At 52.9% G+C, this 27,858-nt stretch overlaps 1 protein-coding gene and 2 non-coding genes across 3 annotated transcripts; all 3 read left to right on the top strand.

Moving 5' to 3' along the window:
- The first annotated feature begins 15,097 nt into the window (after window positions 1-15,097).
- Window positions 15,098-19,475, top strand: RPL27A (ribosomal protein L27a). The gene is made up of 5 exons (XM_029059042.1): window positions 15,098-15,202; window positions 15,343-15,406; window positions 16,843-16,918; window positions 18,715-18,889; window positions 19,301-19,475. The coding sequence occupies exons 1-5, from the start codon at window positions 15,200-15,202 to the stop codon at window positions 19,427-19,429; spliced, it is 447 nt and encodes a 148-aa protein (XP_028914875.1). The 5' UTR covers window positions 15,098-15,199; the 3' UTR covers window positions 19,430-19,475.
- On the top strand, window positions 17,985-18,117 carry LOC114810541. The gene has a single exon (XR_003758237.1). It is a non-coding gene; the product is annotated as a small nucleolar RNA SNORA3/SNORA45 family (small nucleolar RNA).
- On the top strand, window positions 18,973-19,107 carry LOC114810540. Its single transcript, XR_003758236.1, has one exon. It is a non-coding gene; the product is annotated as a small nucleolar RNA SNORA3/SNORA45 family (small nucleolar RNA).
- Window positions 19,476-27,858: the final 8,383 nt, after the last annotated feature.

The raw sequence follows: 27,858 nt of genomic DNA, 5'->3' as shown, positions 1-27,858 counted from the left end.
TAGAATAGCGTTCCGCCCACAGTAAGCACTCGGGCAGCGTGGCCCAGTGGGAAGAGCGTGGGCCTGGGAGTCGGAGGCCCTGGATTCTAATCCCGGCTGCCAAGAGCTCAGCCTTGATGTCTGTTTGCCTCAGTTTCCTCAACTGTCCTCCCTCCCACTTAGGACGGTGAGCGTCCCCATGGGACCGGGACCGCGTCCGACCCAACGGACTCGTATCTGCCCCAGTGCCGCTCCGTTTCCCCGGCGGCCAACCGATCTCGGGGCCGAATTAGGTTACCCGTTACTTCTTGGAATCTTTAACGTCAGGAAGAGGTCCTGAGTCTGGCTAAGGCCACTTAGGTGTGAAGGCAGGAGGAGGGACTGGATGACAATAATAATAATAATCATGGTATTTGTTAAGCGCTTACTATGTGCCGAGCACCGTTCTAAGCGCTGGGGTAGATACAGGGTAATCATGTTGTCCCACATAGGGCTCACAGTCTTCATCCCCATTTTACAGATGAGGTAACAGGCACAGAGAAGTGAAGTGACTCGTCCAGAGTCACCCAGCTGACAGGTGGTAGAGTCGGGATTGGAACCCACGACCTCCGACTCCCAAGCCACAGAGCGGATGACCTCTGCGGGGTAGCCGCCCTCCCTCCCTGCCCCCTCCAGATTAGGGGGCGTTCTGATTCTGTGGCGTGGAATGAGCGTTCCGTGGCACGGACGCTAGCATGGCGTAGAGCAACGGGCCTGGGACTCAGAAGGTCATGGGTTCTAATCCTGGTTCCGCCACTTGTGTGACTGTGGGCAAGTCACTTCACTTCTCTGGGCCTCAGTTCCCTCATCTGGAAAATGGGGAGTAAGACTGTGAGCCCAACGTGGGACCGCTCGATTGCCTCGGATCTACCCCGGGGCTTAGAACGGCGCTCGGCACGTAGTAAGCGCTTAACAAATACCATCGTCATTATTATTGTTATTATTATTATTATTTGCCCCAGACCCCCTCAGGCAGACATGGGACTCTCCCTCAGGGGACCTGAAAATCCCAGAATCCATCCGTCTCCATCCCGGAGCGGGAAAGCAGAGCCGAGGGACCGGACCCGGGCTCTTCCCTGCCGATCCCGGCCCTGCCCTCCCCCCGAGGCCTTCAGGCTTCCTCGCGCCTGGGATGGCCGGCACTTGGAGGAATGTCTGGGAGACTGGATCTCCCTGTGGGAGCCCCGGAAGCTACAAGGCCGCATCCCCTGCCCCCCGGCCCTCCCAGAGACTCCGGGATAGGGTGGAGTTGGAACGTTTCTCTCCGGGGGACAAGGATCCATCCTCATCCAGACCTGTCACTGCGTCAGGGAGAAGCAAATCGATGGAATTCCCTCGTCGGTCGGTCAGTCGACGGTATTTACTGGGTGCACCGTACTGAGCGCTTGGGAGAGTCCGATACAACAGCGTTTTATTCATTCACTCATTCATTACATTTATTGAGCGCTTACTGGGTGCCGAGCACCGTACTGAGCGCTTGGAAAGTAGAGTTGGGCATTGGTGGGCGCGATCACCGCCCACAAGGAACTTCCAGGCTCCGGGCCCCAGGAGCCGAGCTGGCTCCTTCTCGGGGGACTGATCGGCCCCCGTCCCCTCGGCCCCCGGCGGGGGCTGCGGACCGGGCCGGGCCTCGCCTCCCTTCTTCTTGGTGGAAATGGGGTCTCGCGTCAGCCTGTCCCCGGCCCCCAGACCCTCCCAGAGAGGGAGAGCAGCGTGGCTCGATGGAAAGAGCCCGGGCTTGGGGGTCAGAGGTCGTGGGTTCTAATCCCGCCTCTGCCGCTTGGCAGCTGTGTGACTGTGGGCAAGTCACTTCTCTGTGCCTCAGTTACCTCATCTGTCAAATGGGGATTAACTGTGAGCCTCACGTGGGACGACCTGATGCCCCTGTATCTACCCCGGCGCTTAGAACAGTGAGCTCTTAACAAATACCAACATCGTTATTATTATCTCACCTCACGGGGGGGGGGGGTCTCGGTGTTGTCCGTTTGCCCCGCCCCGGCCCCCTTCCACCCCCCGCTGCCCTTGAGGCCCGCGCAGGGCCCAACCTGCCAGTGGTTCGGGCTTGCTCTCTGCCTCATAGAACAAAGAGAGAGGGTCCGTCCGCGGGAGGACGGAGTCATTTTCCTCCCGGGAACCTCTTCCTACACGGATGGCCGGCGTCTTTCCCAGTGGGAGGGGCTGGCCGGGGGGGGGGGGGCCTGGAGAGGGCGGGGGCTCCGACGGGTCAGCGGGGGAAGAAAACCGTGCCGGACGGGAAGCGTGAGCAGAAGATCCTGGGCTGGGGACCATCACCTGGGTCCCTCCAACGGGGCAGCCGGTTTTTCTCTCTTTCTTTCTTTATGGTACCTGTTAAATGCTTACTGTGTGGCAAACACCGTCCTAAGCACTGGGATAGGTGCAAGTTCATTAGACCGGACGCAGTCCCCGGCCGTCTAGACTGCGAGCTCGCTGTGGGCAGGGAACGGGTCTACCAACTCCCTTGCGTCGTACTCTCCCAAGCGCTTTGTACGGTGCTCTGCACACGGTAAGCTCTCAATACGTACCACTGATCGATACTCATTGATAATGCTGGCATTTGTTAAGCGCTTACTCTGTGCAGAGCACTGTTCTAAGCGCTGGGGTAGACATAGGGGAATCAGGTTGTCCCACGTGGGGCTCACGGTCTTAATCCCCATTTTCCAGATGAGGTCACTGAGGCCCAGAGAAGTGACAGTGACTTGCCCCCAGTCACACAGCTGACGAGTGGCAGAGCTGGGATTCGAACGCGTGACCTCTGAGTCCGAGGCCCGTGCCGCCCTTTCCACCGAGCCACGCTGCTTCTCAAGATCGGTCGACCGAGAGATCGGCCGACCCGCGTGGGGCTCACGGTCTAAGGAGAGGGATAACGGATATGTGATCCTTATTCTACAGTCGAGAAAGCTAAAGCGCCGTCAGGCTAAACGGTGACTTGCCCAAAGTCACGCAACAGGTAAACGACAGGGTCGGGATTAAAACCCAGGTCCTTTTTTTTAATGGTATTTGCTAATTGCTTACCCTAAGCCCTGGTGGAGATAGAAAATCATCAGGTAGGACACGGGTCATGTTCCAGATGGGGCTCACGGTCTTAATCCCCGTTTTAAAGATGAATTAACGGAGGCCTGGAGAGGCGAAGTGACGGGCCCAAGGTCACACAGCAGACGGGTGGTGGAGGCGGGATTAGGACCCGGCTCCTTCTGATTCCCAGCCCCTTGCTCTATCCTCTAGGTCACGCCGCTCTTCAGTCTGTCTATCAGTGGTATTGACTGAGAGCTTCCTGGGTGCAGAGCGCCCACCCGACCACTTCAGTCGTCTTTATTGAGCGCTTACTGTGTGCCAAGCACTGTACCAAGCGCTCGGGAGAGTGCAGCGTAGCAACGAACAGACACGTTCCTGCCCACCTCCAGCTCACGGCCAAGAGCACGTGGCGGAGAACAGTACAGTGGAGGGGCTTACAGTCTAGAGGGACGTGAATAGAAATGAATTAAGGATACGGACGTAAGCGCCGTGGGGCTGAGGGAGAGAAGGTCTGGCTGAAGGAGGGCCTCAGGTCTGGGCCGGGGGACTGGACTTCAGGGGCTTTCGGGGCCTGGGTCCATCAGAGTCAGAGTTGGGGTGGCAAGTTCCTGGAAGGGCTTGAAACCAGTCTGGAAATAATAATGTTGGTATTTGTTAAGCGCTTACTACGTGCAGAGCACCGTTCTAAGAGCCGGGGTAGATACGGGGTCATCGGGTCGTCCCACGTGAGGCTCACGGTTAATCCCCATTTTGCAGATGAGGGAACTGAGGCCCAGAGAAGTGAAGTGACCTGCCCACAGTCACACAGCTGACAAGCGGCAGAGGTGGGAGTCGAACCCGTGACCTCTGGCTCCGAAACCCAGGCTCTTTCCACTGAGCCACGCTGCTTCCCGAATAACGTGGGTATTTGTTAAGCGCTTACTATGTGCCCAGCACTGTTCTAAGCGCTGGGGGAGATACAGGGTGATCAGGTTGTCCCACGTGAGGCTCACCGTTAATCCCCATTTTACAGATGAGGGAACTGAGGCGGAGAGCAGTGAAGTGACTCGCCCACAGTCACAGAGCTGAGAAGCGGCAGAGCCGAGATTCGAACCCATGACCTCCCAAGCCCGGGCTCTTTCCACTGAGCCACGCTGGAACATCAAGCGGTCCCGGCTCTGCCGCTTGGGTGACTTTGGGCCAGTCTCTCAACTTCTCTGGGCCTCAGTTTCCTCATCTGTAAAATGGCGATTGAGATACTTGTTTCGTTTTGTCGTCGGTCTCCCCCCGTTTCGACTGTGAGCCCGTTGTTGGGCAGGGAGTGGCTCTACCTGTGGCCGAATTGTACACTCCAAGCCCTTAGTACAGTGCTCTGCACGTAGTAATAATAATAATGTTGGTATTTGTTAAGCGCTTACTATGTGCGAAGCACTGGGGGGATACAAGGTAATCAGGTTGTCCCACATTCATTCAATCGTACTTATCGAGCGCTTACTATGTGCAGAGCACTGTACTGAGCTCTCGGGAGAGTATAATCTAGCAGAGCCGGCCGACACATTCCCTGCCCGGGCTGGAGGGAGAACAATAATAATAATAATAATAATAATAATGATAACTATGGCATTTGTTAAGTGCTTACTATGTGCGAAGCACTGTTTGAAGTGCTGGGGGGGAATACAAGGTAATCAGGTTGTCCCATGTTCATTCATTCATTCATTCATTCAATAGTATTTATTGAGCACTTACTATGGGTTCGAATCCCGGCTCTGCCCCTCGTCAGCTGTGTGACTGTGGGCAAGTCACTTCACTTCTCTGTGCCTCAGTTCCCTCACCTGTAAAATGGGGATTAACTGTGAGTCTCACGTGGGACGACCCGATGACCCTGTGTCTACCCCAGCGCATAGAACAGTGCCTGGCACATAATAATGGTGGTATTTGTTAAGCGCTTACTGTGTGCCAAGCACTGTTCTGAGCGCTGGGGGTAGATTCAGGGTCATCAGGTTGTCCCACGTGGGGCTCACGGCCTCAATCCTCATTTTACAGATGAGGTCAATGAGGCAACAAGGAGTGAAGCGACTTGCCCAAAGTCACACAGCTGACACGTGGTGAGCCGGGAGTAGTGGCTCAGTGGAAAGGGCCCGGGCTTGGGAGTCAGTGGTCGTGGGTTCGAATCTCGGCTCTGCCCCTCATCAGCTGTGTGACTGTGGGCGAGTCACTTCCCTTCTCTGTGCCTCAGTTCCCTCATCTGTAAAATGGGGATGAAGACCGTGAGCCTCATGTGGGACAACCTGATTCCCCTGTGTCTCCCCCAGTGCTTGGAACAGTGCTCTGCATAGTAAGCACTTAACAAATACCAACATTATTATCATTATTATTATTATTTTTAGGACCCATGACCTCTGACTCCCAAGCCCGGGCTCTTTCCACTAAGCCACGCTGCTTCTCCTTTGGGATGCCTCCACTGAATTCAAGCTTCCTGACCATTTCACACAAAATTTTGGTGGAAATGGAAAAAACAATCTGGAAAAAAATAATAATGGCGATGGCACTCGTCAAGCACTTACTATGTGCCAAGCACCGTTGGAAGCGCTGGGGTAGATACAGGGTCATCAGGGCTGCCAGTCTTCACCCTCATTTTACAGATGAGGGAAGTGAGGCCCAGAGAAGTGAAGTGACTTGCCCACAGTCACCCAGCTGACAAGCGGCGGAGCCGGGATTAGAACCCGTGCCCTCTGGCTCCGAGGCCCGGGCTCTTTCCACTGAGTCACGGACACGAGAGAGGTCAGGCACAGTCCCCGTCCCAGCTGGAGCTCACAGTCTTAATCCCCATTCTACAGATGAGGGAACTGAAGCCCGGCGAAGTGAAGCCACTTGCCCAAGGTCACGCAGCAGACCGGTGGCGGAGGCTGGATTAGAACCCAGGTCCTTCTGACTCCCAGGCCCCTGCTCTAACCACTAGGCCACGGAGCTTCTCCACGGCCCCACCTTTCGCCCTCAGAGGGCCAGTCTCTAGACCGTGAGCTCACTGTGGGCAGGGAATGTGTCCGCTTATTGTTGCATTGTACTCTCCCAAGCGCTCAGTACGGTGCTCTGCACATGAGAAGCAGCGTGGCTCAGTGGAAAGAGCCCGGGCTTGGGAGTCGGAGGTCATGAGTTCGAATCCCGGCTCTGCCCCTTGTCAGCTGTGTGACTTCGGGCGAGTCGCTTCACTTCTCTGGGCCTCAGTCCCCTCATCTGTCAAATGAGGATTAACTGTGAGCCTCACGTGGGACGACCCGATGACCCCGTATCTCCCCCGGCGCTTAGAACGGCGCCCTGCACATAGTAAGCGCTTAACAAATACCAACATTATTATTAGTAAGCGCTCGATAAATACGATTGAATGAATGAAAAGGAGGGGCGTGGTGGACTTTGGGGTTCGGAGGGACAACTGGGCGAGTGCGAGTGTGAAACCGGCCCTTCCGTCTCCTCAGCCTCCCCCCTCCCTCGGCGTGGCTCAGCCCGCGGGTCGGGCCTCGGCGACGGCTTTCTCTCCGGGGTTTTGCCGTGGAGGCGGCGTCCCGGGCAGGAAGAGCAAACGAGGAATCAGTCACTCGTATTTATTCATTCAGTAGTTCAATCGTATTTATTGAGCGCTTCCTATGTGCACCGTACTAAGCGCTCGGAACGGACAATTGGGCGACAGGTAGAGACGATCCCCGCCCAACGACGGGCTCGCGTCTGGGTCCGTGTGTCTAGGGATAGTCCAGGTGATGGGGAGGATGAGGGAATGTGCGTTACATTGTTATAATAATGATAATAATGCTGGTATTTGTTAAGCGCTTACCATGTGCAGAGCGCCGGGGTAGATACAGGGTAATCGGGTTGGTTGTCCCTCGTGAGGCTCACCGTTAATCCCCATTTTACAGATGAGGGAACTGAGGCCCAGAGAAGTGAAGGGACTCGCCCACGGTCCCACAGCTGACAAGCGGCAGAGCCGGGAGTCGAACCCGTGACCTCAGACTCTGAAGCCCGGGCTCTTTCCACCGAGCCACGTTGTTATACCGTCCTCTCGCACGCGGTGCTCTGAGCGGCACTGACACCGAGCACCGACTGGGTGCAGAACACTGTACTGAGCGCTTGGGAGAGCCCACTGCAACAGAGTTGGTAGCCGTGTTCCCGGCCCACCACGAGCTCTGAGCCTCACTCTCTGCGACTCCCGTTGCCAAATTGGGTGAGAGGGGAGGACAGGGTGGGGCTGGGGGTGTCTCCCCAGTGCTCAGCACACTGCACAGTGCTCAGTACATACCATTACTACTAATACAATAGTATTTATTGAGCGCTTACCGTGCGCAGAGCACCGTACTAAGCGCTTGGAATGAACAAGTCGGCAACAGATAGAGACCGTCCCGGCCCAACGACGGGCTCACGGTCTAATCGGGGGAGACGGACGGACGAGAACGACGGCAATAAATAGAGTCAAGGGGAAGAACGTCTCGGAAAAATAATGGCGACTAAATAGAATCGGGGTGATGTACGTCTCATTAAACAAAAGAAACAAAATAAATAGGGTGATAAAGATATATACAGTCGAGCGGACGAGCACAGTGCTGAGGGGGTGGGACGGGAGAGGGAAAGCGGGGAGAAAGAGGGTTTAGTCGCGGAGAGGTGAAGCGGGGGTAGAGGGAGCAGAGGGAAAAAGGCGGGGAGCTCGGTCTGGGAAGGCCTCTAATGTCAAAATGGAGATTAACTATCTGTTCTCCCTCCTACTTAGACTGTGAGGTCGGTGTGGGACGGGGATTAGCGCTTAGTACAGGACTCTGTAGACGTGTGGGAGACAGCACGGCCTAGTGGCTAGAGCTCGGGCCCGGGAGTCAGAAGGACCTGAGTTCTAATCCCAGATCCCCGCCTTGTCTGCTGTGTGGCCAGTCACGCCACTCCGCTCAGTGGAAAGAGCAGGGGCTCAGGAGTCAGAGGTCATGGGTTCTGATCCCGGCTCTGCCGCTTGTCAGCTGGGTGACTGTGGGCGAGTCACTTCCCTTCTCTGGGCCTCAGTTCCCTCATCTGTAAAATGGGGATTAACTGTGAGCCTCACGTGGGACAACTTGATCACCCTGTATCAACCCCAGCGCTCAGAACAGTGCTCGGCACATAGTAAGCGCTTAACAAATACCAACAGTACCAACGTTTTTATTAATCTCGGCTCCGCCACCTGTCGGCTCTGTGACTTCGGGCAAGTCACCTCACTTCTCTGTGCCTCAGTTCCCTCATCTGTAAGATGGGGATGAAGACCGTGAGCCTCACGTGGGACAACCTGATGACCCTGTATCTCCCCCCGCGCTCAGAACAGTGCTCGGCACACGGTAAGCGCGTAACGGATACCAACATTCTCATTACATTGCTATTCTCTGGGCCTCAGTTACCTCACCTGTAAAATGGGTATTCAGACTGAGAGCTCCACGCGGGACAGGGACCGTGTCCAACCTGATTAACGTGCACCCACCCCAGCACTTAGTACGGTGCCTGCCACATGGTGAGCGCTTAACAAATGCCATTAAAAAAATAAACAGCTCACTAAATGGCACTGCTGGATGAAGACGACTCTCAGCGGCAGGGAAGGGGGTGGTCTTTGCAGAACCTGCATCCCAGCGTGGACGCGTCGGCGAAGAGCAGGACCGGTGGAGTTCGGCGGTCCCTGGAGCCGGGAGCCACCGGTTTTCCAGGAACCAGCAGGTCCCGCCCGGGACTCCGGGAAGCTCGTAGGGGTTTGGGATGTGACCGGCGTCGGGCTTCGGGGCTGTGAAATGCTCCCGGAGACGGAACGTCGCCTGAAAACTGTGGGGTTTGCGACCTGCTTCTCTCCTCCCTGCAAAATCATTTATCTTGCCGACGGCCTTGGGCCGGCCATTACCTTTCTCTTCATATAGAGAAGCGGCGTGGCTCAGTGGAAAGAGCCGGCTTGGGAGTCGGAGGTTGTGAGTTCTAATCCCGGCTCCTCCCTTGTCAGCTGGGTGACTTTAGGCAAGTCACTTCACTTCTCTGTGCCTCAGTTCCCTCATCTGTAAAAATGGGGATGAAGACTGTGAGCCCCACGGGGGCCAACCTGACGGCCTTGTATCCCCCGAATGCTTAGAACAGTGCTTTGCACATAGTAAGCGCTTAACAAATGTCATCGTCATTACTGTTATTACTCTCGGCGCCTCAGTTCCTCATCTGTAAAATGGGGATGAAGACTGTAAGCCCCACGTGGGACAACCTGATCACCCTTTATCTGCCACAGTGCTTAGGACAGTGCTTGGCACACAGTAGGCGCTTAACAAATACCATCATCATTATTATTTATGCTCTGTCGGGCATCTCGGGCCAGCTTGGCGGTTGGAGATTCATAAATACGTTTTTTTAAAGCGACAGTGTGAAGGTCACTGAAAAAGCACAGAGCCCCTTGCCAGCGGGTTGGAAAGGAGACCGTGAACTCGCTGCGGGCAGGGAACTTGTCTGCCAACTCTGTTGTACTCTCTCGAGCACTTAGTACACTGCTCTGCACATAGTAAGTGCTCAGTAAATACCATCGACGACGATTCTGGGCCCCTGTCTCTCTGCAGGGAAAACCGGGTTGTTCCTTAATGACAAGGATCTGTGTTGAGCTCTACCAGAGAGGAGCAGAGACTAAATCCTCCTCCTGATGCCAAACTCCCTGACTTGTCTTATACCGTCGAGTCGTCTCTGACCCATAATAATAATAATTATGGTACTTGTTAAGCGCTTACTATGGGCAGAGCACTGTTCTAAGCACTGGGGTAGATACAGGGTAATCAGGTTGTCCCACGTGAGACTCACAGTCTTCATCCCCATTTTCCAGATGAGGGAACTGAGGCCCAGAGCAGTGAAGTGACTCGCCCACAGTCGCCCAGCTGACAAGTGGCAGAGCCGGGATTCGAACCCGTGACCTCTGACTCCCAAGCCCGAGCTCGTTCCACCGAGCCACTCTGCTTCTCGCAAGCTAATATCTGCTAGTTCTGTTGTAGCGTACTCTCCCAAACGCTTAGGACAGTGCTGGGCACATAGTAAGCTCTCAATAAATACCATTCATTGAGCGATAGTATTCAGGGCAGTGCCCCGGACCCAGAAGGTGATCAATAAATACTACTGATTGATTGCAGAAACATAGAGGTCGGGGCCTCCTCAGGAAAGTGGAAAATGAACGCAAGTGTTTGACTCTTCAATTGGCCTTTTGCTGTAAGGGCAAGAGACTGTAGAAGATGAGCTGTCCTGGCCAGATCGCTTTTCTGGGGAAGCAGCGTGGCTCAGTGGAAAGAGCCTGGGCTTCGGAGTCAGAGGTCACGAGTTCGACTCCCGGCTCTGCCACTCGTCAGCTGGGTGACTGTGGGCGAGTCACTTCACTTCTCTGGGCCTCAGTTCCCTCATCTGTAAAAATGGGGATTAACTGTGAGCCTCACGTGGGACGACCCGATTACCTCGTATCTACTCCAGCGCTTAGAACGGTGCTCTGCACATAGTAAGCGCTTAATAAATATCAACATTATTAAAATATCAACATTATTATTCTAAAACATCATCCCGCGCACTTCTCCCCGCTTCTCATCAAAACCTTCAAAGATGATCCATTTAATTAATTTCTGCTGTGCAAAGCACTCAGCTCAATCCTCTGGAGATTTCAATAGTATTCATTCATTCATTCATTCATTCAATAGTATTTATTGAACGCTTACTATGTGCAGAGCACTGTACTAAGCGCTTGGAATGAACAAGTCGGCAACAGATAGAGACGGTCCCTGCCGTTTGACGGGCTCACGGTCTGATCGGGGGAGACGGACAGACGAGAACGATGGCGATAAATAGAGTCGAGGGGAAGAACATCTCGTAAAAACCGATGGCGACTAAATAGAATCGAGGCAATGTACAGGGACCCTGCCCTCGAGGAACTTACATTCTAGCAAGGAGTGAGGGATATGAAGTTGAGGGTGGATATTCATTCATTCAATCGTACTTATTGAGCGCTTACTGTGTGCAGAGCACTGTACTAAGCGCTTGGAATGTACAGTTTGGCAAAAGATAATAATGTTGGTATTTGTTAAGCCCTTACTATGTGCAGAGCGCTGTTCTAAGCGCTGGGGTAGATACAGGATCATCAGGTTGTCCCATGTGAGGCTCACCGTTAATCCCCATTTTACAGATGAGGGAACTGAGGCCCAGAGAAGTGAAGTGACTCACCCACGGTCACACAGCTGACAACTGGCAGAGCCGGGAGTCGAACCCGTGACCTCTGACTCCGAAGCCCAGGCTCTTTCCACTGAGCCCCGCGAGACCATCCCTCCCCCAACGACGGGCTCGTGGTCTAGAAGAGGGGAGACACACAGTGAAACAAGTAGACATCAACAGCACCGATATAAATAAATCGAATTATAAATAGATACGTCATGAATAAAATAAATAGAATGATAAATATGTACATGTATATATAAGTGCTGTGAGGTGGGGAAGGGGGGTAGAGCAGAGGGAGGGAGTCGGGGCGATGGGGAGGGGAGGAGGAGCGGAGGAAAAGGGGGGCTCAGTCTGGGAAGGCCTCCTGGAGGAGGTGAGCTCTCAGTAGGATCACAAGGATACAAGGACAGACATTAAAATAAAAGGCGGAAGGAGTAAAAGGGACCGTGCACGTGTGTTATTGCTTGAACAATTAGGCGCTTAAGACATGTGAATGAGTGCTAAGGGAAGTTGTACTAGGCTTTCCCAGATTAAGCTCCAACTTTTCCTCATTTCCCACTCCCTTCTCCGTCATCCCGACTTGCTCCCTTTCTTCTTTACCCCCCCTTCCCCACCCCACCACACTCATATATAGATCTGTCATTTATTTATTTCTAGTAATATTCATTCAATAGTATTTACTGAGCGCTTACTATGTGCAGAGCACTCTACTAAGCGCTTGGAATGGACAAATGGGTAACAGATAGACAGTCCCTGCCCACTGACGGGCTCACAGTCTAATCGGGGGAGACGGACGGACAAAAACAATAGCAATAAATAGAATCGAGGGGATGAACATCTCATTAAAACAATAGCAGATAAATAGAATCAAGGTGATGTACATCTCATTAACAAAATAAATAGGGTAATGAAGATGTATACAGTTGAGCGGACGAGTACAGTGCCCCCCTCTAGACAGTAAGCTTGTTGTGGGCAGGGAATGTCGCAGTTTATTGTTGTATTATACTTTCCCAAGCGCTTAGTACAGTGTTCTGCACAAAGGCTCAATGGGTATGAATAAATAACTACATCAATTCACATGTGTTTCAAGTGGCAGTTGGAGAGCATATAACTTGGGGAGATGAGAAATTAATTGGGCAAGGCCTCCTGGAGGTAATTAGAGAAGCAGCGTGCCTCAGTGGAAAGAGTACGGACTTGGGAGTCAGAGGTCCCGGGTTCGAATCCCCCTCTGCCGCATCAGCTGCGTGACTATGGGCAAGTCACTTCATTTCTCTGTGCCTCCGTTACCTCATCTGTAAAATGGGGATGAAGACTGTCTCGCGAGGGACAACCTGATGACCCTGTATCTCCCCCAGCGCTTAGAACAGTGCTCTGCACATAGTAAACGCTTAACAAATACCAACATTATTGTTATTACAGGTGAGTTTTGAAGAGGGGGAAAGTGATGGTAAATCAGGTAAACTAGGCAGGGGTAAGGTGTGGCTTAGCGGAAGCAGCAGAGAAGCACCGTGCCTCAGTGGAAAGAGTACGGGCTTGGGAGTCAGAGTTCGTGGGTTCTAATCCCGACTCTGCCACTCGTCTGCTGTGTGACCTTGGGCAAGTCACTTCACTTCTCTGGGCCTCAGTTACCTCATCTGTATAAATGGGGATTAAAAAAATGTGAGCCCCACGGGGGACAATCTGATAACGCTCTAACTACACCAGCGCTTAGAACAGTGCTCTGCACATAGTAAGCGCTTAACAAATACCATCATTATTACTAAGGCCTTGGGCAAGAGGTAAAAACACACCTCCTCCAGGAGGCCTTCCCCTCGGAGCCCTCATTTCCTCTTCTCCCGCTCCCTTCTCCGTCGCCCCGGCACTTGGATTTGAACCCTTTAGTCGCCCCCTCCTCAGCCCCGCAGCACTCAGGTCCATAAATTGAATCTAGAATTCGATTTATTTATATTAATGCCTGTTTATACTTGTTTTGATGTATATATACCTAAAATTCTATTTACTTTTATTGATGCCTGTTTACTTGTTTTGCTGTCCACCTTCCTCCTTCTAGACCGTCAGCCCGGTGTGGGCAGGGATTGTCTCTCTTTATTGCTGAATTGTACTTTCCAAGGGCTCTGCACATAGTCAGCGTCCAATAAATCTGATTGAGCGAAGGAATATCGTAATTTTTTTCTACTAATGTATGCCTCCCCATCCAGACTGGAAGCTCACTGTGGACAGGGGACGTTTCAAATGACTCCGTTATAGTGTAGTCTCCCTAGCACGTGCTACAGTGGTCTGCTCACAGTAAGAGCTCAATAAATAAGAGAAGCTGTGTGGCTTAGGGGAAGGAGCCTGGGCTTGGGAGACAGAGGTTGTGGGTTCTAATCTCGCCTCCACCACTTGTCTGCTGTAGGACCTTAGGCAAGCCACTTCACTTCTCTTATGAGAAGCAGCGTGGCATGAGAAGCAGCGTGGCTATGAGAAGCAGCGTGGCTCAGTGGAAAGAGCACGGGCTTTGGAGTCAGGGCTCATGAGTTCGAATCCCAGCTCTGCCACTTGGCTGTGTGACTGTGGGCGAGTCACTTAACTTCTCTGTGCCTCAGTTCCCTCATCTGTAAAATGGGGATTAAGACTGTGAGCCCCACGTGGGACCACCTGATTCCCCTATGTCTACCCCAGCGCTTAGAACAGTGCTCGGCACATAGTAAGCGCTGAACAAATACCAACATTATTATTCTCTGTGCCTCATTTTCCTCATCTGTAAAATGGGGATGAAGACTGTGAGCCTCACATGGGACAACCTGATTACCCTGTATCTACCCCAGCGCTTAGAACAGTGTTCGGCACATAGTAAGCGCTTAACAAATACCGACATTATTACTATTGATTAGACTGTAAGCCAGTCAAGGGGGCAGGGACTGTCTCTATCTGTTACTGATTTGTCCATTCCAAGCGCTTAGTCCAGTGCTCTGCACATAGTAAGTGCTCAATAAATACTATTGAATGAATGAATGAACGAAAGAGTGAAGGAATGAACAAATGGATGAAGGAACGAATCAATGGATGAATGAGGGAATGAATGAATGAACGAATGAAGGAAGGAATGGATGAATGAAGAACGAAGGAATGAATGGATGGATGAATGAGGGAACGAAGGAAGGAAGGAAGGAATGGATGAATGAGGGAATGAATGAATGAACGAATGAAGGAAGGAATGGATGAATGAAGAACGAAGGAATGAATGGATGGATGAATGAGGGAACGAATGAAGGAAGGAAGGAATGGATGAATGAGGGAACGAAGGAAGGAAGGAAGGAAGGAATGGATGAATGGATGAATGGATGAAGGAACGAATGAATGAAGGAAGGAATGGATGCATGAGGGAAGGAAGGAAGGAAGGAAGGAAGGAAGGAAGGAAGGAAGGAAGGAAGGAAGGAAGGAAGGAATGGATGGATGAACGAATGAGGGAACGAATGAAGGAATGGATGGATGGATGAAGGAACGAATGAATGAATGAAGAAAGGAAGGAATGGGTGGATGGATGAAGGAACGAATGAATGAATGAAGAAAGGAAGGAATGGATGAATGAAGGGATGGATGGATGGATGAAGGAACGAATGAAGGAAGGAAGGAAGGAAGGAATGGATGAATGAAAAATGAATGAATGAACGAGCGGATGAATGAAGGAACGAATGAATGAAGCGGAGCGGCCATTTCCGGTGAGGGCTGTGAGGGGCCCCTCCCCCCCGGGAAGTGGCTTCGGCCGGGGCCCGCGCACGCGCCCTCCCTCCCTCGGCCCCGCCCTCCCGCGCACGCGCCCTCCCCCGGCCCCGGCCTCCCGCGCACGCGCCCTCCCTCGCGCCCTCCCCCCGCCCCGCCCCGCCCCTCCGCCCCTGGCGCGCGCGCGGCCTGTTCTCGCGAGAGCGGGCGCCTCCTCCTCCTCCTCCTTCTCCTTCTCCTTCTTTGTGCCGCGGCGGCCGGCGACATGGTGAGCGGGGCGGGAGGCGGCCATTGCCCCCCCCCCCCTCCCCCGGGCATAACCAACCGTCCTCAACCTCCCGTGACGGGGCCCCCCTCCCCTCCTTCTCCCTCTTAATCTGTGTGTGTGTGTCTCCCTCCCCCCCGCAGCCCTCCAGACTACGGAAGACGAGGAAGCTGCGCGGACACGTCAGCCACGGGCACGGCCGCATCGGTGAGGGGGACGGGGGGGACGGGCGGGGCGGGGGGAGGAGGACGACACACCACCGTGCGACCCACCGTGGCGCCGGGGCCCGCCTGCGCCTCCGCCGTCCTCCCCGTCGCGGGCCCGAGGGCACCGGGGCGCAGAGAAGGGAAGGGGCCCGCCCGGGGCAGACAGCGGACCGGCAGCACGGACGGGATTAGAACCCACGCCCTCCGACCCGCCAGCCCGAGCCCTGTGCAGCAGGCCCGGGGGGCCCAGCGCTGCCCTAAGCGCTGCCCTAAGCGCTGCCCTAAGCGCTGCGGTGGGTGCCAGGCCACGAGGCGGCCCACGTGCACCTCAGCCTTCACCCCCATTGTATAGATGACGTCACCCAGGCCCCGAGAAGCCCGGGGCTTGCCCAAGGCCCCACGGGTGGCGGGATTAGAACCCACGTCTTCCCACTCGCAGGCCCGGGCTCTCAACCCTAGGACCCCGTGGCTTTTCATCATAAGGATTGTCTCGATGAAGCGCTCACTGCTAATGAGAATGTCGGTAGCTGTCAAGCGCTTACGGTGGGCCGAGCCCTGTCCTAAGCGCCGGGGGAGATCCGGGGTCGTCGGGTTGTCCCGCGTGGGGCTCACAGGCTTCATCCCCATCTTCCAGATGAGGGAACCGAGGCCCCCGAGAAGTGAAGTGACTTGCCCACAGTCACACGGCTGACAAGGGGCAGAGCCGGGATTCGAACTCATGACCACTGACTCCCAAGCCCGGGCGCTTTCTGTGGGCCAAGGACTGCGCTAAGCGCCGTGGGAGATCCAAGGTGACCACTTTGGCCCACGTGGGGCTCACCACCTTAATCCCCATTTTACAGATGAGGGAACCGAGGCCCAGAGAAGCAAAGGGGCCTGCCCAAGGCCACACTGCAGACAAGTGTCGGACCCAGGATTAGAACCCACGTCCTCTGACTCCCCAGCCCGGGCTCTTGCCACTGAGCCACGCGGCTTCTCATAATAATTGTGGTGTTTGCAAAGCAATTAGTATGTGCCAAACTCTGTTCTAAGCACAAGGGTAGACGCTTGGTGATCAGGTTGTCCCACGTGGAGCTCACAGTCTTAACCTCCATTTTGCCAATGAGGTCACCGAAGCCCAGGGAGGTGAAGTGACCTGCCCGGGGTCACATGGCAGACAGGTGGAGGGGTCGGGATTAGAACCCACCTCCTCTCGGGCTCTTTCCACTGAGCCACGGGCTTCTCTGGGTGGACGAGGGAGCCCGAGGCCATCGTGGCCTAGCCGGGAGCATCTCCTCCCGCGTCGGGTCCCCGAAGGAGGCAGAGTAGATCGAAAGTGAGCGATCGGAGTCGGAAGGATCCGTTGCAGCCCAATTGAAAAGCGACCTAGGGGTGGGGGCTTAATTGAGTTCATTAAAGCACCTCTTTTCTCCAAGCACCCGGTTCTGGTTTTCCTAGGCAAACACAGGAAGCATCCCGGAGGTCGTGGGAATGCCGGGGGGTTGCACCACCACCGAATCAACTTCGACAAATAGTAAGTCCTTGATGTTGGAGGTTCTCTAGAGTGTGTTTCTTGCCCACGAGGCAGTCTACCAAATGGGTGGCATTCTGTGTCACTGAGGGTGTTTGGGCTGCCACTAGCGACTCTTTTATTTTGGTCCTTGGTAAAGCCCTTGGATTTGTGTGTGCCAAGCACTGGGGTAGATCAAAGATGATCAGGTGCCACCTGGGGCTCACAGACTCACGTAGGAGGGAGAACAGGGATTGGTTCTCCAGTTTTGTCGGTGAGGGACTCTGAGGCACAGAGAAGTTAAGTGACTAACCCAAACTCGAATTAACAATACTAATAATAATGTTGGTATTTAAGCGCTTACTATGTGCAGAGCGCTGGGGGAGATACAGGGTGATCGGGTTGTCCCACGAGGGGCTCACAGTCGTAATCCCCGTTTGACAGATGAGGTCAGTGAGGCACAGAGAAGTTAAGTGACTTGCCCACAGTCACACAGCTGACAAGTGGCAGAGCAGAGATTCAAACCCATGACCTCTGGCTCCCGAGCCCGGGCTCTTTCCACCGAGCCATGCTGCAGTAGTATTTATTGAGTGCTTACTGTGTGCAGAGCACTGTACTAAGCGCTTGGGATGTACAGTTGGGCAGCAGATAGAGATCATCCTTGCCCACTGACGGGCTCTCAGTCTAAACGAGGGAGACAGCAAAACAAGACAACATCAGGCTAAGTAGAATCAAGGAGCTATACAGCACATTAACAAAATTAATGGGGTAATAAATAATATAGACAAATGAAAAAATATATGGAACGCGTAGCAAGCGAATGGCAGAAGGCAGAATTAGAACCCAGCTCCCCTAGTTCACTTCGGTTCTCAGGGTGAAAGGTAACGAGAAAGTTCCTTTCTTAGAGTTAGTTGCCCTGCCACCCCCTTGGGAATGAATGGCTTGCTCCTGGGGTTCTGGAAGATTCCAGAACCATCTCTAGGTTTTGCAGGGTCGGAGAGATTGCCGATGTGTAAATGTATCCGGTGACTTTAGGCGCTCCAGAAAAGTGGTCGCGACAACAAAAAGTTTTGTGTGATTGGGGCTGAAACTCGAGACTTAGAGTCACATCTGGATTACTTCCCGTTGCCGTGGTGTGCTAAAGTCCTCGAAGAGTAACTGCTCTCTCTATTCACTGGCTGTTCGATCTCGTGGTGCAGTCAGTCACCGGGTTAGTAACATCGGCTTACCTGGGAGGGCATTTTGTGGGAATTGAGTCATGCGCGTGTCTTTGTAGCCGCTGACTGCGTGGTGGCTTCGGTGGAGCTGTGTCAACAAGGCGATAATTTTCGCTACTTTGTGTTGCGCTTCGCAATGTTGTGACAGTGAATCAGAGCCGGCTCTGGGTTCATTCAGTCGTATTTATTGAGCGCTTACTATGTGCAGAGCACTGTACTGAGCGCTTGGAACGTACAATTCGGCAACAGATAGTCAATCCCTGCCCAGTGACGGGCTCACCGTCTAATCGACCGTAGGCCTTCTGGATTGTGCCTTCAGTCTTGGAGTGAATTTTGATCCAGACCCTCCGCCCTACTGGCTTCATCTGCTTTAGGGGATCATCACTATCATCCTGTGGTTTGCTGGGCAGCGTGGGTCCTGCCGGAAAAAATGGCTTCCACACAGTGCTAGTCTGGAATTATTCATTCAAATATTTCTTTTTAACTTTATTTTCCATTCCATTAGGCGGTTTGGGCTGCATTTCCATCGGGAAGGCCTAAACTGCCCGACCCGTTGGCCAACACTGACCGTTGCCGGTTTTTCTCCCCCCTTCCCTCCCCCAGCCACCCCGGTTACTTCGGGAAAGTTGGCATGAGGCATTACCACCTGAAGAAGAACCAGAGCTACTGTCCCACGGTCAACCTCGATAAGCTGTGGACCCTGGTGAGCGAGCAGACGAGAGTCAGCGCCGCCAAGAAGAAGCCGGGCGTCGCCCCCATCATCGACGTCGTGCGCTCGGTGAGCCGGAGGGGCTGGGTTTTCCGCAACCCTTCCTTCCCGGGTCCGGGCGGGAGGCGGTCAACCTGGAAATCGGTCTTCCCACCGAGACTAGAGTCACATCCTGACACCGTTGGTTGTCTTGGCGTGCTAGAGTCCTCGCAGAGAATCCCCCTGCTCTTTATTCACCGGCCGAGGGCCGTCCCGTGCCTCGGCCGGTCACCGGATCGGGAACATCGATTTGGATTTCTGGTGGATGATGGTGTTAATTGAAAAATGGATTTCGAAATCAAATCACACTAACGCTTAACCAGTGGGTGCTAGTTAGTGAGTGCCTAGTGTGCGTAGAGCACTACATTAAGCACCCGGGAGAGAACAGTAGAAGGCAGGTGGATTAAAGGCGTGTCATTCGTTTTCCCTGCTGTCTTCCAGGGTTATTACAAAGTCCTGGGTAAGGGAAAGCTTCCCAAGCAGCCCGTCATCGTGAAAGCCAAGTTCTTCAGCAGGAGAGCCGAGGAGAAGATCAAAGGCGTCGGCGGTGCCTGTGTCCTGGTGGCCTAGTTGTTTTTGACCGGGAAATAAATGTTCTTTATTACGAGTCCAGAGATTCTGATGTCCTTCGTATTTTACTGGAAGACTTTCTGAATATTGCCCGGTGGAAGTGTGGGACAAGGCGGGGTGGGGGGAGGTGTTCTGAACTAGCTGTCGGCCACTGGGTTAAAAGCCCAGTGATGGTTTTTAGGGTCACACTTCCTCACATGGGGTCAGGTTCTAATATTAGTGGGAGCTAGGTGGACTTGTTCTTTGTGGAATCCGCCCGATTTTTCAGCAGTAAAATGGGACCGTAAGTACAGTAGTCTAGCACCGTAGTTTCATTTTTGAGCAACTGTGTATTGAGGCTCTGGGGGGTGGGTTTTTGTTCCACACTGGTTTCCAAAAAGCTGAGAGAGGGGAGCGCTTCAGGCCACCTGGCAGTTCTGTCCTTCACAACCGACCTATTTACTTCACCCCAGGATTCATTCATTCAGTTGGATTTATTGAGGCCTTACCGTACTTGGAAAGTACAATAAAGCTACAAAGAGAGACAATCCCTGCCTACAATGGGCTCACAATCTACGGGCCTGAGGGAGGGGGGATGATCCCCATCCCCACCAGCCAAGGACAGATAATTTTTTAGTTAGCTCTTCAATACTTGTTCTTAAATGTGATATTCCTCCTCTTCAGCTTTCTATTTTCCCTTCCCTTAAGACTCGACGCTTGAAGACTACTCGATAAGAGCTTCGCTCACATCAAAGTCCCGGTTCTAAATGTGGCACGCCGTCAGTCGTGTCACTGCGGAGTGTTCACGTCTTATGCTATAAAGGGCCAGATGGGAGCTCGTCACAAGCCGTTGGTGTCCGTCGTAATGTTTTGGCAAGTGATTTAGGGTATCGGACTGGAGCGATAATCCATAGTTTATCTGAATCTCGGTACGGCGGTAAGGATTCTGGAGTTGGAAGGGGCATCACTTCGGATGCCTGAACTCCCTGGGAGAGTCTGGCTTCTCAAAATGGAGAGGGATCTTGGAGAAGACTTGGAAAAGGGATCAAGTTAGATCGGCCGACTTGCAGTGACGGCGCAGAATGTCGGCCAAGTTTTCTCTAGGAAAGTCATGTGGCAATAACTGCCGTGGATTGGGTAGTCCAAGCGGGCGACTGGGAAAAGTGGAACACGCGATGCCTTCCGGGTGTGGAGAGCGTCTCACGGGCACCATGGGGCAAAGGATCGGACTTGGGGCCTGTGGGACCGGGCCGCCGTGGGCTGGCCAGCACCGGACCACGCAAACGCAAGTGCTGAATCCTGCAGTAACAATAATACTAATAACGATGGTTTTCTTTAAGTGCTTGCTATGTGCCAAGCACTTTTCTAAGCGCTGGAGTAGATACAAGGTAAGTAGGTTGTCCCACGTGGAGCTCACAGTCTTCATCCCCAGTTTGCAGATGAAGTAACTGAGGCACAAAAGGTAACTATTTTGCCCAAGGTCACATCAGACGAGTGGCGGAGGTGGGATTAGAACCCAGGTGCTCACATCATAATCATAATAATCGAGGTATTTGTTAACCACCTACTATGTGGTTAAGCAGATAAGCAGCCTGGCTCAGTGGAAAGAGCCCGGGCTTGGGAGTCAGGTCACGGATTCGATTGCCGGCTCTGCCACTTGTCAGCTGTGTGACTGTGGGCAAGTCACTTGGCTTCTCTGTGCCTCAGTTACCTCATCTGTAAAATGGGGATTAAGACTGTAAGCCTCATGTGGGACAACCTGATTACCCTCTATCTCCATCTCCCCCAGCGTTTAGACCAGTGCTCTGCACATAGTAAGCACTTAACAAATACCAACATTATTATGTTATTATGCTATCATTATTATTATGTGCCAAGCGCTGTTCTAAGCGGTGGCGTGGTTACAAGGTAATCAGGTTGGACCCAGTCCACGTCCCTCATGAGGCTCACAATCTTGATCCCCATTTTACAGGTGAGGTAACTGAGGCACAGAGAAGAGAAGTGACTTGCCCAAGGTCACACAGCAGACAGCAGAGCTGAATCCCAGACCGGGGCCCTTTCCACTTCTCCATCAGATTTCCTTTTCCAGTGCCCACGTCTTTGGAAGAGTGTTCCGGGGAACCAATGTGACCCCGTGGAAGGCGCCCCGACCGGAGAGAGGATCAGAGAGGTTCGGATCCTGCCTTTGCCTGTAGTGTGTGACCTTGGGCAAGTCAGTCTGCCGTATTTATTGAGAACTTACTGTGTGCAGAGCACTGTACTAAGCGTTTGGGAGAGGACAACTGAGAGGCAATTAATTGCCTGTCTACTTGTTTCGTTGTCCGTCTACCCCCGTCTGGACTGTGAGCCCGTTGTTGGGTAGGGATCGTCTCCATCTGTTGCCGAACTGTACTTTCCGAGCGCGTAGTACAGCGCTCTGCACACAGTGAGCGCTCAATAAATACGGTTGAATGAATGACCAGATAATAAACACACATTCCCTGCTCACAGGGTTAAGCCTGTCAAAGGGGGGTAATTCCCCATCCAACCTAATGCCAAGGGCAGTCTTGATCAGCGTTGACAGGATTTTAGTAGGTATGTAGCAACCTACTTGTCTTAAGTAGAGAAGTAGAGAAGCAGCGTGGCTCAGTGGAAAGAGTCAGAGGTCATGGGTTCGAATCCCGCCTCTGCCACTGGTCAGCTGTGTGACTGTGGGCAAGTCACTTCACTTCTCTGTGCCTCAGTTCCCTCATCTGTCAAATGGGGATTAACTGTGAGCCTCACATGGGACATCCTGATGACCCTGTATCTACCCCAGCGCTTAAAACAGTGCTGGGCACATAGTAAGTGCTTAACAAATATCAATATTATTATTATTATTATTAATAAGTGAAGTTGTGACTCAGTGGACAGAATCGATCAGTGAGTCCTTTCTAGGCGCAGAGCACTGTACCAGACACTTGGGAGAGTACAACCCGGCGGAGTTAGTAGACGACAAAGTTGCAGTCTTAGAGATGTGGTGGATTGCCAGTAAGTTTGAGATAAGGACTTCCTTCACGACCCCTCCTGCAACCCATTTGCAGTCCTAGAAATCAGTAGTTCAGGTAGAGGGAAGAAAATAGTAACGCTCAATCATCACCAGTGGGACTGAAGCAGCGTGGCTCAGTGGAAAGAGGCCGGGCTTGGGAGTCAGAGGTCATGGGTTAGACTCCCGGCTCTGCCACTTGTCAGCTGGGTGACTGTGGGCGAGTCACTTCACTTCTCTGGGCCTCAGTTACCTCATCTGCAAAATGGGCATTAACTGTGAGCCTCACGTGGGACGACCCGATGATCCTGTATCTCCCCCAGCGCTTAGAACAGTGCCCTGCACATAGTAAGCGCTTAACAAATACCAACATTATTATTAGTAGTATTATTGAGCGCTTACCGTGCGTAGAGCACTCTACTAAGCTCGGGATAGACACAAGATAATCAGGTTCCACATGGGGCGCTCAGTTTTAGTAGGAGGAAGAACAGGATTCATTCATTCTGTGTCAGCCTTCTCTCTGACCTCCCTTCCTCCTCTCTCGCCCCGCTCCGGTCTATTCTTCACTCCGCCGCCCGGCTCATCTTCCCGCAGAAACGATCTGGGCATGTCACTCCCCTTCTTAAACACCTCCAGTGGTTGCCTATCGACCTCCGCTCCAAACAAAAACTCCTCACTCTAGGCTTCGAGGCTCTACATCACCTCGCCCCTTCCTACCTCTCCTCCCTTCCCTCTTTCCACCGCCCACCCCGCACGCTCCGCTCCTCCGCCGCCCGCCTCCTCACCGTCCCTCGGTCTCGCCCGTCCCGCCGTCGACCCCCGGGCCGCGTCGTCCCGCGGTCCCGCAACGCCCTCCCTCCTCACCTCCGCCAAACTGATTCTCTTCCCCTCTTCAAAACCCTACTTAAAGCTCACCTCCTCCGAGAGGCCTTCCCAGACTGAGCTCCCCTTCTCCCTCTACTCCCTCTACCACCCCCCCTTCACCTCTCCGCAGCTCAACCCTCTTAATGGGGATTAAGACTGTGAGCCCCACGTGGGACAACCTGATTCCCCTATGTCTACCCCAGCGCTTAGAACAGTGCTCGGCACATAGTAAGCGCTTAACAAATACCAACATTATTATTATTATTATTTTCCCCCCATCTCCCTCTGCTCCTCCCCCTCTCCCTTCCCATCGCCTCGGCACCGTACTCGTCCGCTCAATTGTATATATTTTCATTACCCTATTTATTTTGTTAATGAAATGTACGTCGCCTCGATTCTATTTAGTCGCCATTGTCTTTACGAGACGTTCTTCCCCTCGACTCTATTTATCGCCATCGTTCTCGTCTGTCCGTCTCCCCCGATTAGACCGTAAGCCCGTCAGACGGCAGGGACCGTCTCTATCTGTTGCCGACTTGTTCATTCCAAGCGCTTCATTCATTCAATAGTATTTATTGAGCGCTTACTATGTGCAGAGCACTGTTTGAATCCTCATTTTGCCGATGAAGGGACTGAGGCCCAGCGAAATGACTGGCCCAAGGCCGCACAGCGGGCAAGTGGCCGAGCTAGAACCCAGGTCCTCTGATCCCCAGGCTCTTTCCACTAGGCCAGGCTCCTTGTTAGACAAGGTCCCTGCCCATAGTGAGTTTACAGTCTACTCACGGATTTCGGAGGAGTCGCTGAGGGGCAGGACAGAAGCCAGTTCAGAGGCTTCAGTGAAGAGGGTCGCTGTGGAGGAAAGCGTCGGTTCACTGCGAAGCTTAGAAAACACCGCAGACCCAGGACAGATCATGTGCCGTTCGTTCCGTGCTTCTTTTATTTAGGCGGATGTTTCTTGAGACTGCAATCATTTAAAAGTTATTTATCTCTTTAAGGATCCTGGAGAAGAGAGCTTCACGGAACCATTTCCGAGGATCGTCCCTGTGACTTGACACCATTCCGTCGAGATCACGTCACTCTCGAAGGATTTTTCTACTTGTCGGGGATGGCGGAATGACAGGAAGGAGGCAAAAGGCCCAGGGCGCCTGAAGAGCATGGTGAGCATAAAGGTGATCATTCAATAGTATTTATTAAGCGCTTACCATGTGCAGAGCACTGTACTAAGCACTTGGAATGGACAATTCGGCAACAGATAGAGACAATCCCTGCCCACTGACGGGCTCACAGTCTAATCGGGGGAGACGGACGGACAAAAACAAGACAACTTCATCACGATAAATAGAATCAAGGGGATGGGCACCTCATTAACAAAATAAATAGGGTCATAATATATACAAATGAGCACAGTGCTGAGGGGAGGGGAAGGGAGAGGGGGAGGAGCAGAGGGAAAGGGGGGGAAAGGGAGCTTAGCTGAGGGGAGGTGAAGGGGGAGCAGAGAGGGAACAGAGGGAGCAGAGGGAAAAGGGGAAGCTCAGTCTGGGAAGGCCTCCTGGAGGAAGTGAGCTCTCAGGGCTTTGAAGAGAGTGGCAGAGGAGCGGAGCGTGCGGGGTGGGCAGTAGAAAGAGAGAAGGGAGGAGAGGTAGGAGGGGGCAAGGGGATGGAGAACCTTGAACCCCAGAGTGAGAAGTTTTTGTTTCGTGCGGAGGTCGATAGGCAACCACTGGAGGTTTTTAAGGAGGGGAGTGACGTGCCCAGCGCGTTTCTACAGGAAGATGATCCGGGCAGTGGAATGAAGAATAGACTGGAGCGGGGCGAGAGAGGAGGAAGGGAGATCAGAGAGGAAGGCTGACACGATAATCCAGCCTGGATATTATGAGAGCCCGTACCGGTAAGATAGCCGTTCGGGTGGAGAGGAAAGGGCGGATCTTGGCGATATTGTAAAGGTGAGATCGGCAGGCCTCGGTGACAGATCGGATGTGTGGGGTGAATGAGAGAACCGAGTCAAGGATGACACCGAGGTTGCGGGCTTGAGAGATGGGAAGGATGGTCGTACCGTCCACGGTGATAGGGAAGTCAGGAAGAGGACAGGGCTTGGGAGGGAAGATGAGGAGCTCGGTTTTGGCCATGTTGAGTTTTAGGTGGCGGGCAGACATCCAGGTAGAGACGTCTTGGAGGCAGGAGGAGATACGAGCCTGAAGGGAGGGGGAGAGGACAGGGGCAGAGGTGTAGATCTGTGTGTCATCTGCATAGAGATGATAGTTGAAGCCGTGAGAGTTCGCCGAAGGAGTGAGTGTAGATGGAGAACAGAAGAGGGCCAAGAACTGACCATTGAGGACCCCCTACAGTTAGAGGATGGGAGGGGGAAGAGGGGCCTGCGAAGGAGACCGAGAATGAACGGCCAGAGAGATAAGAGGACAACCAAGAGAGGACGGAGTCCGTGAAGCCAAGGTGAGATACGGTGTGGAGGAGAAGGGGATGGTTGACAATGTCAAAGGCAGCTAAGAGGTCGAGGAGGATTAGGATAGAGTAGGAACCGTTGGATTTGGCAAGAAGGTCATGGGTGACCTTTGAGAGCGCAGTCTTGGTAGAGTGGATCCTTAGCAGAGGCCAACTCATAACCGTTTTCAAAACACCAACTCATGGGATCATCTGTAAATCATTCGTTTCTTTCTGCAAAGATTCACGAGCGTCTAATCGGGGTAGCAAACGACGTTTCTGATGACAAAATCTTGAAGACGCGAAGGACGGACGATCTTGAGGAAGTGTCCTCAATAGTCTGAATCGGATTGATTGACATTCGCTTGTTACCTTGGCATTTATGATGAACTTTAGCTTGAGAGACCGTGCCGAATTCTTACCGCAGAGTGAACCGGGGCAGATGATGGTCAGATTTTCTCTTCGCTCAAGAAGATTCTAAGAATCTGACTCTAAAGAGAGAGGGATGTGGCTGGCTGGAACCTCCCTCCAGTCCTTAACCACTTCAGAGGGCGAGCTCCGTGTGGGACAGGGACAATGTTCTGTCTGACCCCTTGTTTTTACCATGTATAGTAAGTACTTTGGAATATTTTGAAGTTATCTCCCATCCCCGTGTCCTCTAAGGATACCTGATGGTATTTCAGGCTTTAAGCATAAAATCTAATTAAGCTGGCTTTTTTCGGGGGCAGGGGGGAGTGTAGACAAATGACTCATTAGTGTCTGGAGGTGCAGTCGCAGCGGTAGGATATTTTATCACAAATAAAATGTGTTCATTATGTGTCAAGCACTGGGGCGCTATAACATTAAAAGCACATCAGATGTACTCCCTACCCCATATAAGGCTCACAGATTAGTAGAGGAAGAACAGATCTTAATAGTAATAACAATGATGATATATGCTAAGCGCTTACTATGTGCCAAGCACCGTTCTAAGCGCTGGGGCTGATACAAGGTAATCAGGTTGTCCCACGTAGGGCTCACAGTCTCCGTCCCCAGTGTAGGTTATTCTAATCAGAGACGGAGAGAGAATATTTTCAAGACTCTCTGCCCCCAAAGAAGAGATCCTGGCTCTGAATTTCTGTGTGATCTTGCACTGTTTAAGGCCCGTCTGAGGTGTGTTTTATTTTTAGTTGAATTTCTCTCCTGATTATATGTGTTGGTCACAGGTGTTAATAATGTTGGTATTTGTTAAGCGCTTACTATGTGCCGAGCACTGTTCTAAGCGCTGGGATAGACACGGGAATCAGGCTGTCCCACATGGGGCTCACAGTCTTAATCCCCATTTTACAGATGAGGGAACTGAGGCACCGAGAAGTGAAGCGACTTGCCCAAAGTCACACAGCTGACAAGTGGCTGAGCCGGCATTCGAACCCATGACATCTGACTCCAAAGCCCGGGCTCTTTCCACGGAGCCACGCTGCTTCTCTGTTGAAGGTGTTGCCGTTGACGGGTTGGAATTTTTCTGGGGGAGAACAAGGGCAGTGCCAGGGAGGTCACCGAGAAGCGAAGTGACTTTCCAAAGTCACACAGCTGACAAGTGGCGGATCCGGGATTAGAACCCATGACCTCTGACTCCTAACCCCGTGCTCTTTCCACTAAAGGACGTGGCCCGGGGGTCGACGGTGTGATAGGCGAGAACGGGGGACGGTGAGGAGGTGGGTGGCGGAGGAGCGGAGCGTGCGGGGTGGGCAGTGGAAAGAGAGAAGGGAGGAGAGGTAGGAAGGGGCAAGGTGATGGAGAGCCTCGAAGCCTAGAGTGAGGAGTTTTTGTTTCGTGCGGAGGTTGATAGGCAACTACTGGAGGTTTTTAAGAAGGGGAGTGACAGGCCCAGAGCTTTTTTACATTCTTATGGCTTCAAGATTTTGTGATCACAAAAGTGCAATTACTCAATAGGACTGGAGGGCCACGGCCGGCCCGAAGAGGCAGTGCTTGGGAGGTAGGGTCCCCCACTTCCTTCCCCCCGCCCCAGCTCCGAGGGAGAATGTTCAACCCTAATCACGTGCCCACGAACAACTCGCGACCCAATCCGCACAAAGGGCACAAAACGAGAGCCCAAGGAGCCAGGCACCGACAGAATGATTATTGTTCCTGGCAGGAATGTTAAACTCCT

This window comes from Ornithorhynchus anatinus, chromosome 3 (genome assembly GCF_004115215.2).
Source record: "Ornithorhynchus anatinus isolate Pmale09 chromosome 3, mOrnAna1.pri.v4, whole genome shotgun sequence".
NCBI classification, from domain to species: domain Eukaryota; kingdom Metazoa; phylum Chordata; class Mammalia; order Monotremata; family Ornithorhynchidae; genus Ornithorhynchus; species Ornithorhynchus anatinus.
Note: the sequence above shows the minus strand (reverse complement) of the source record. Positions and strands in the feature narration are given on the sequence as shown.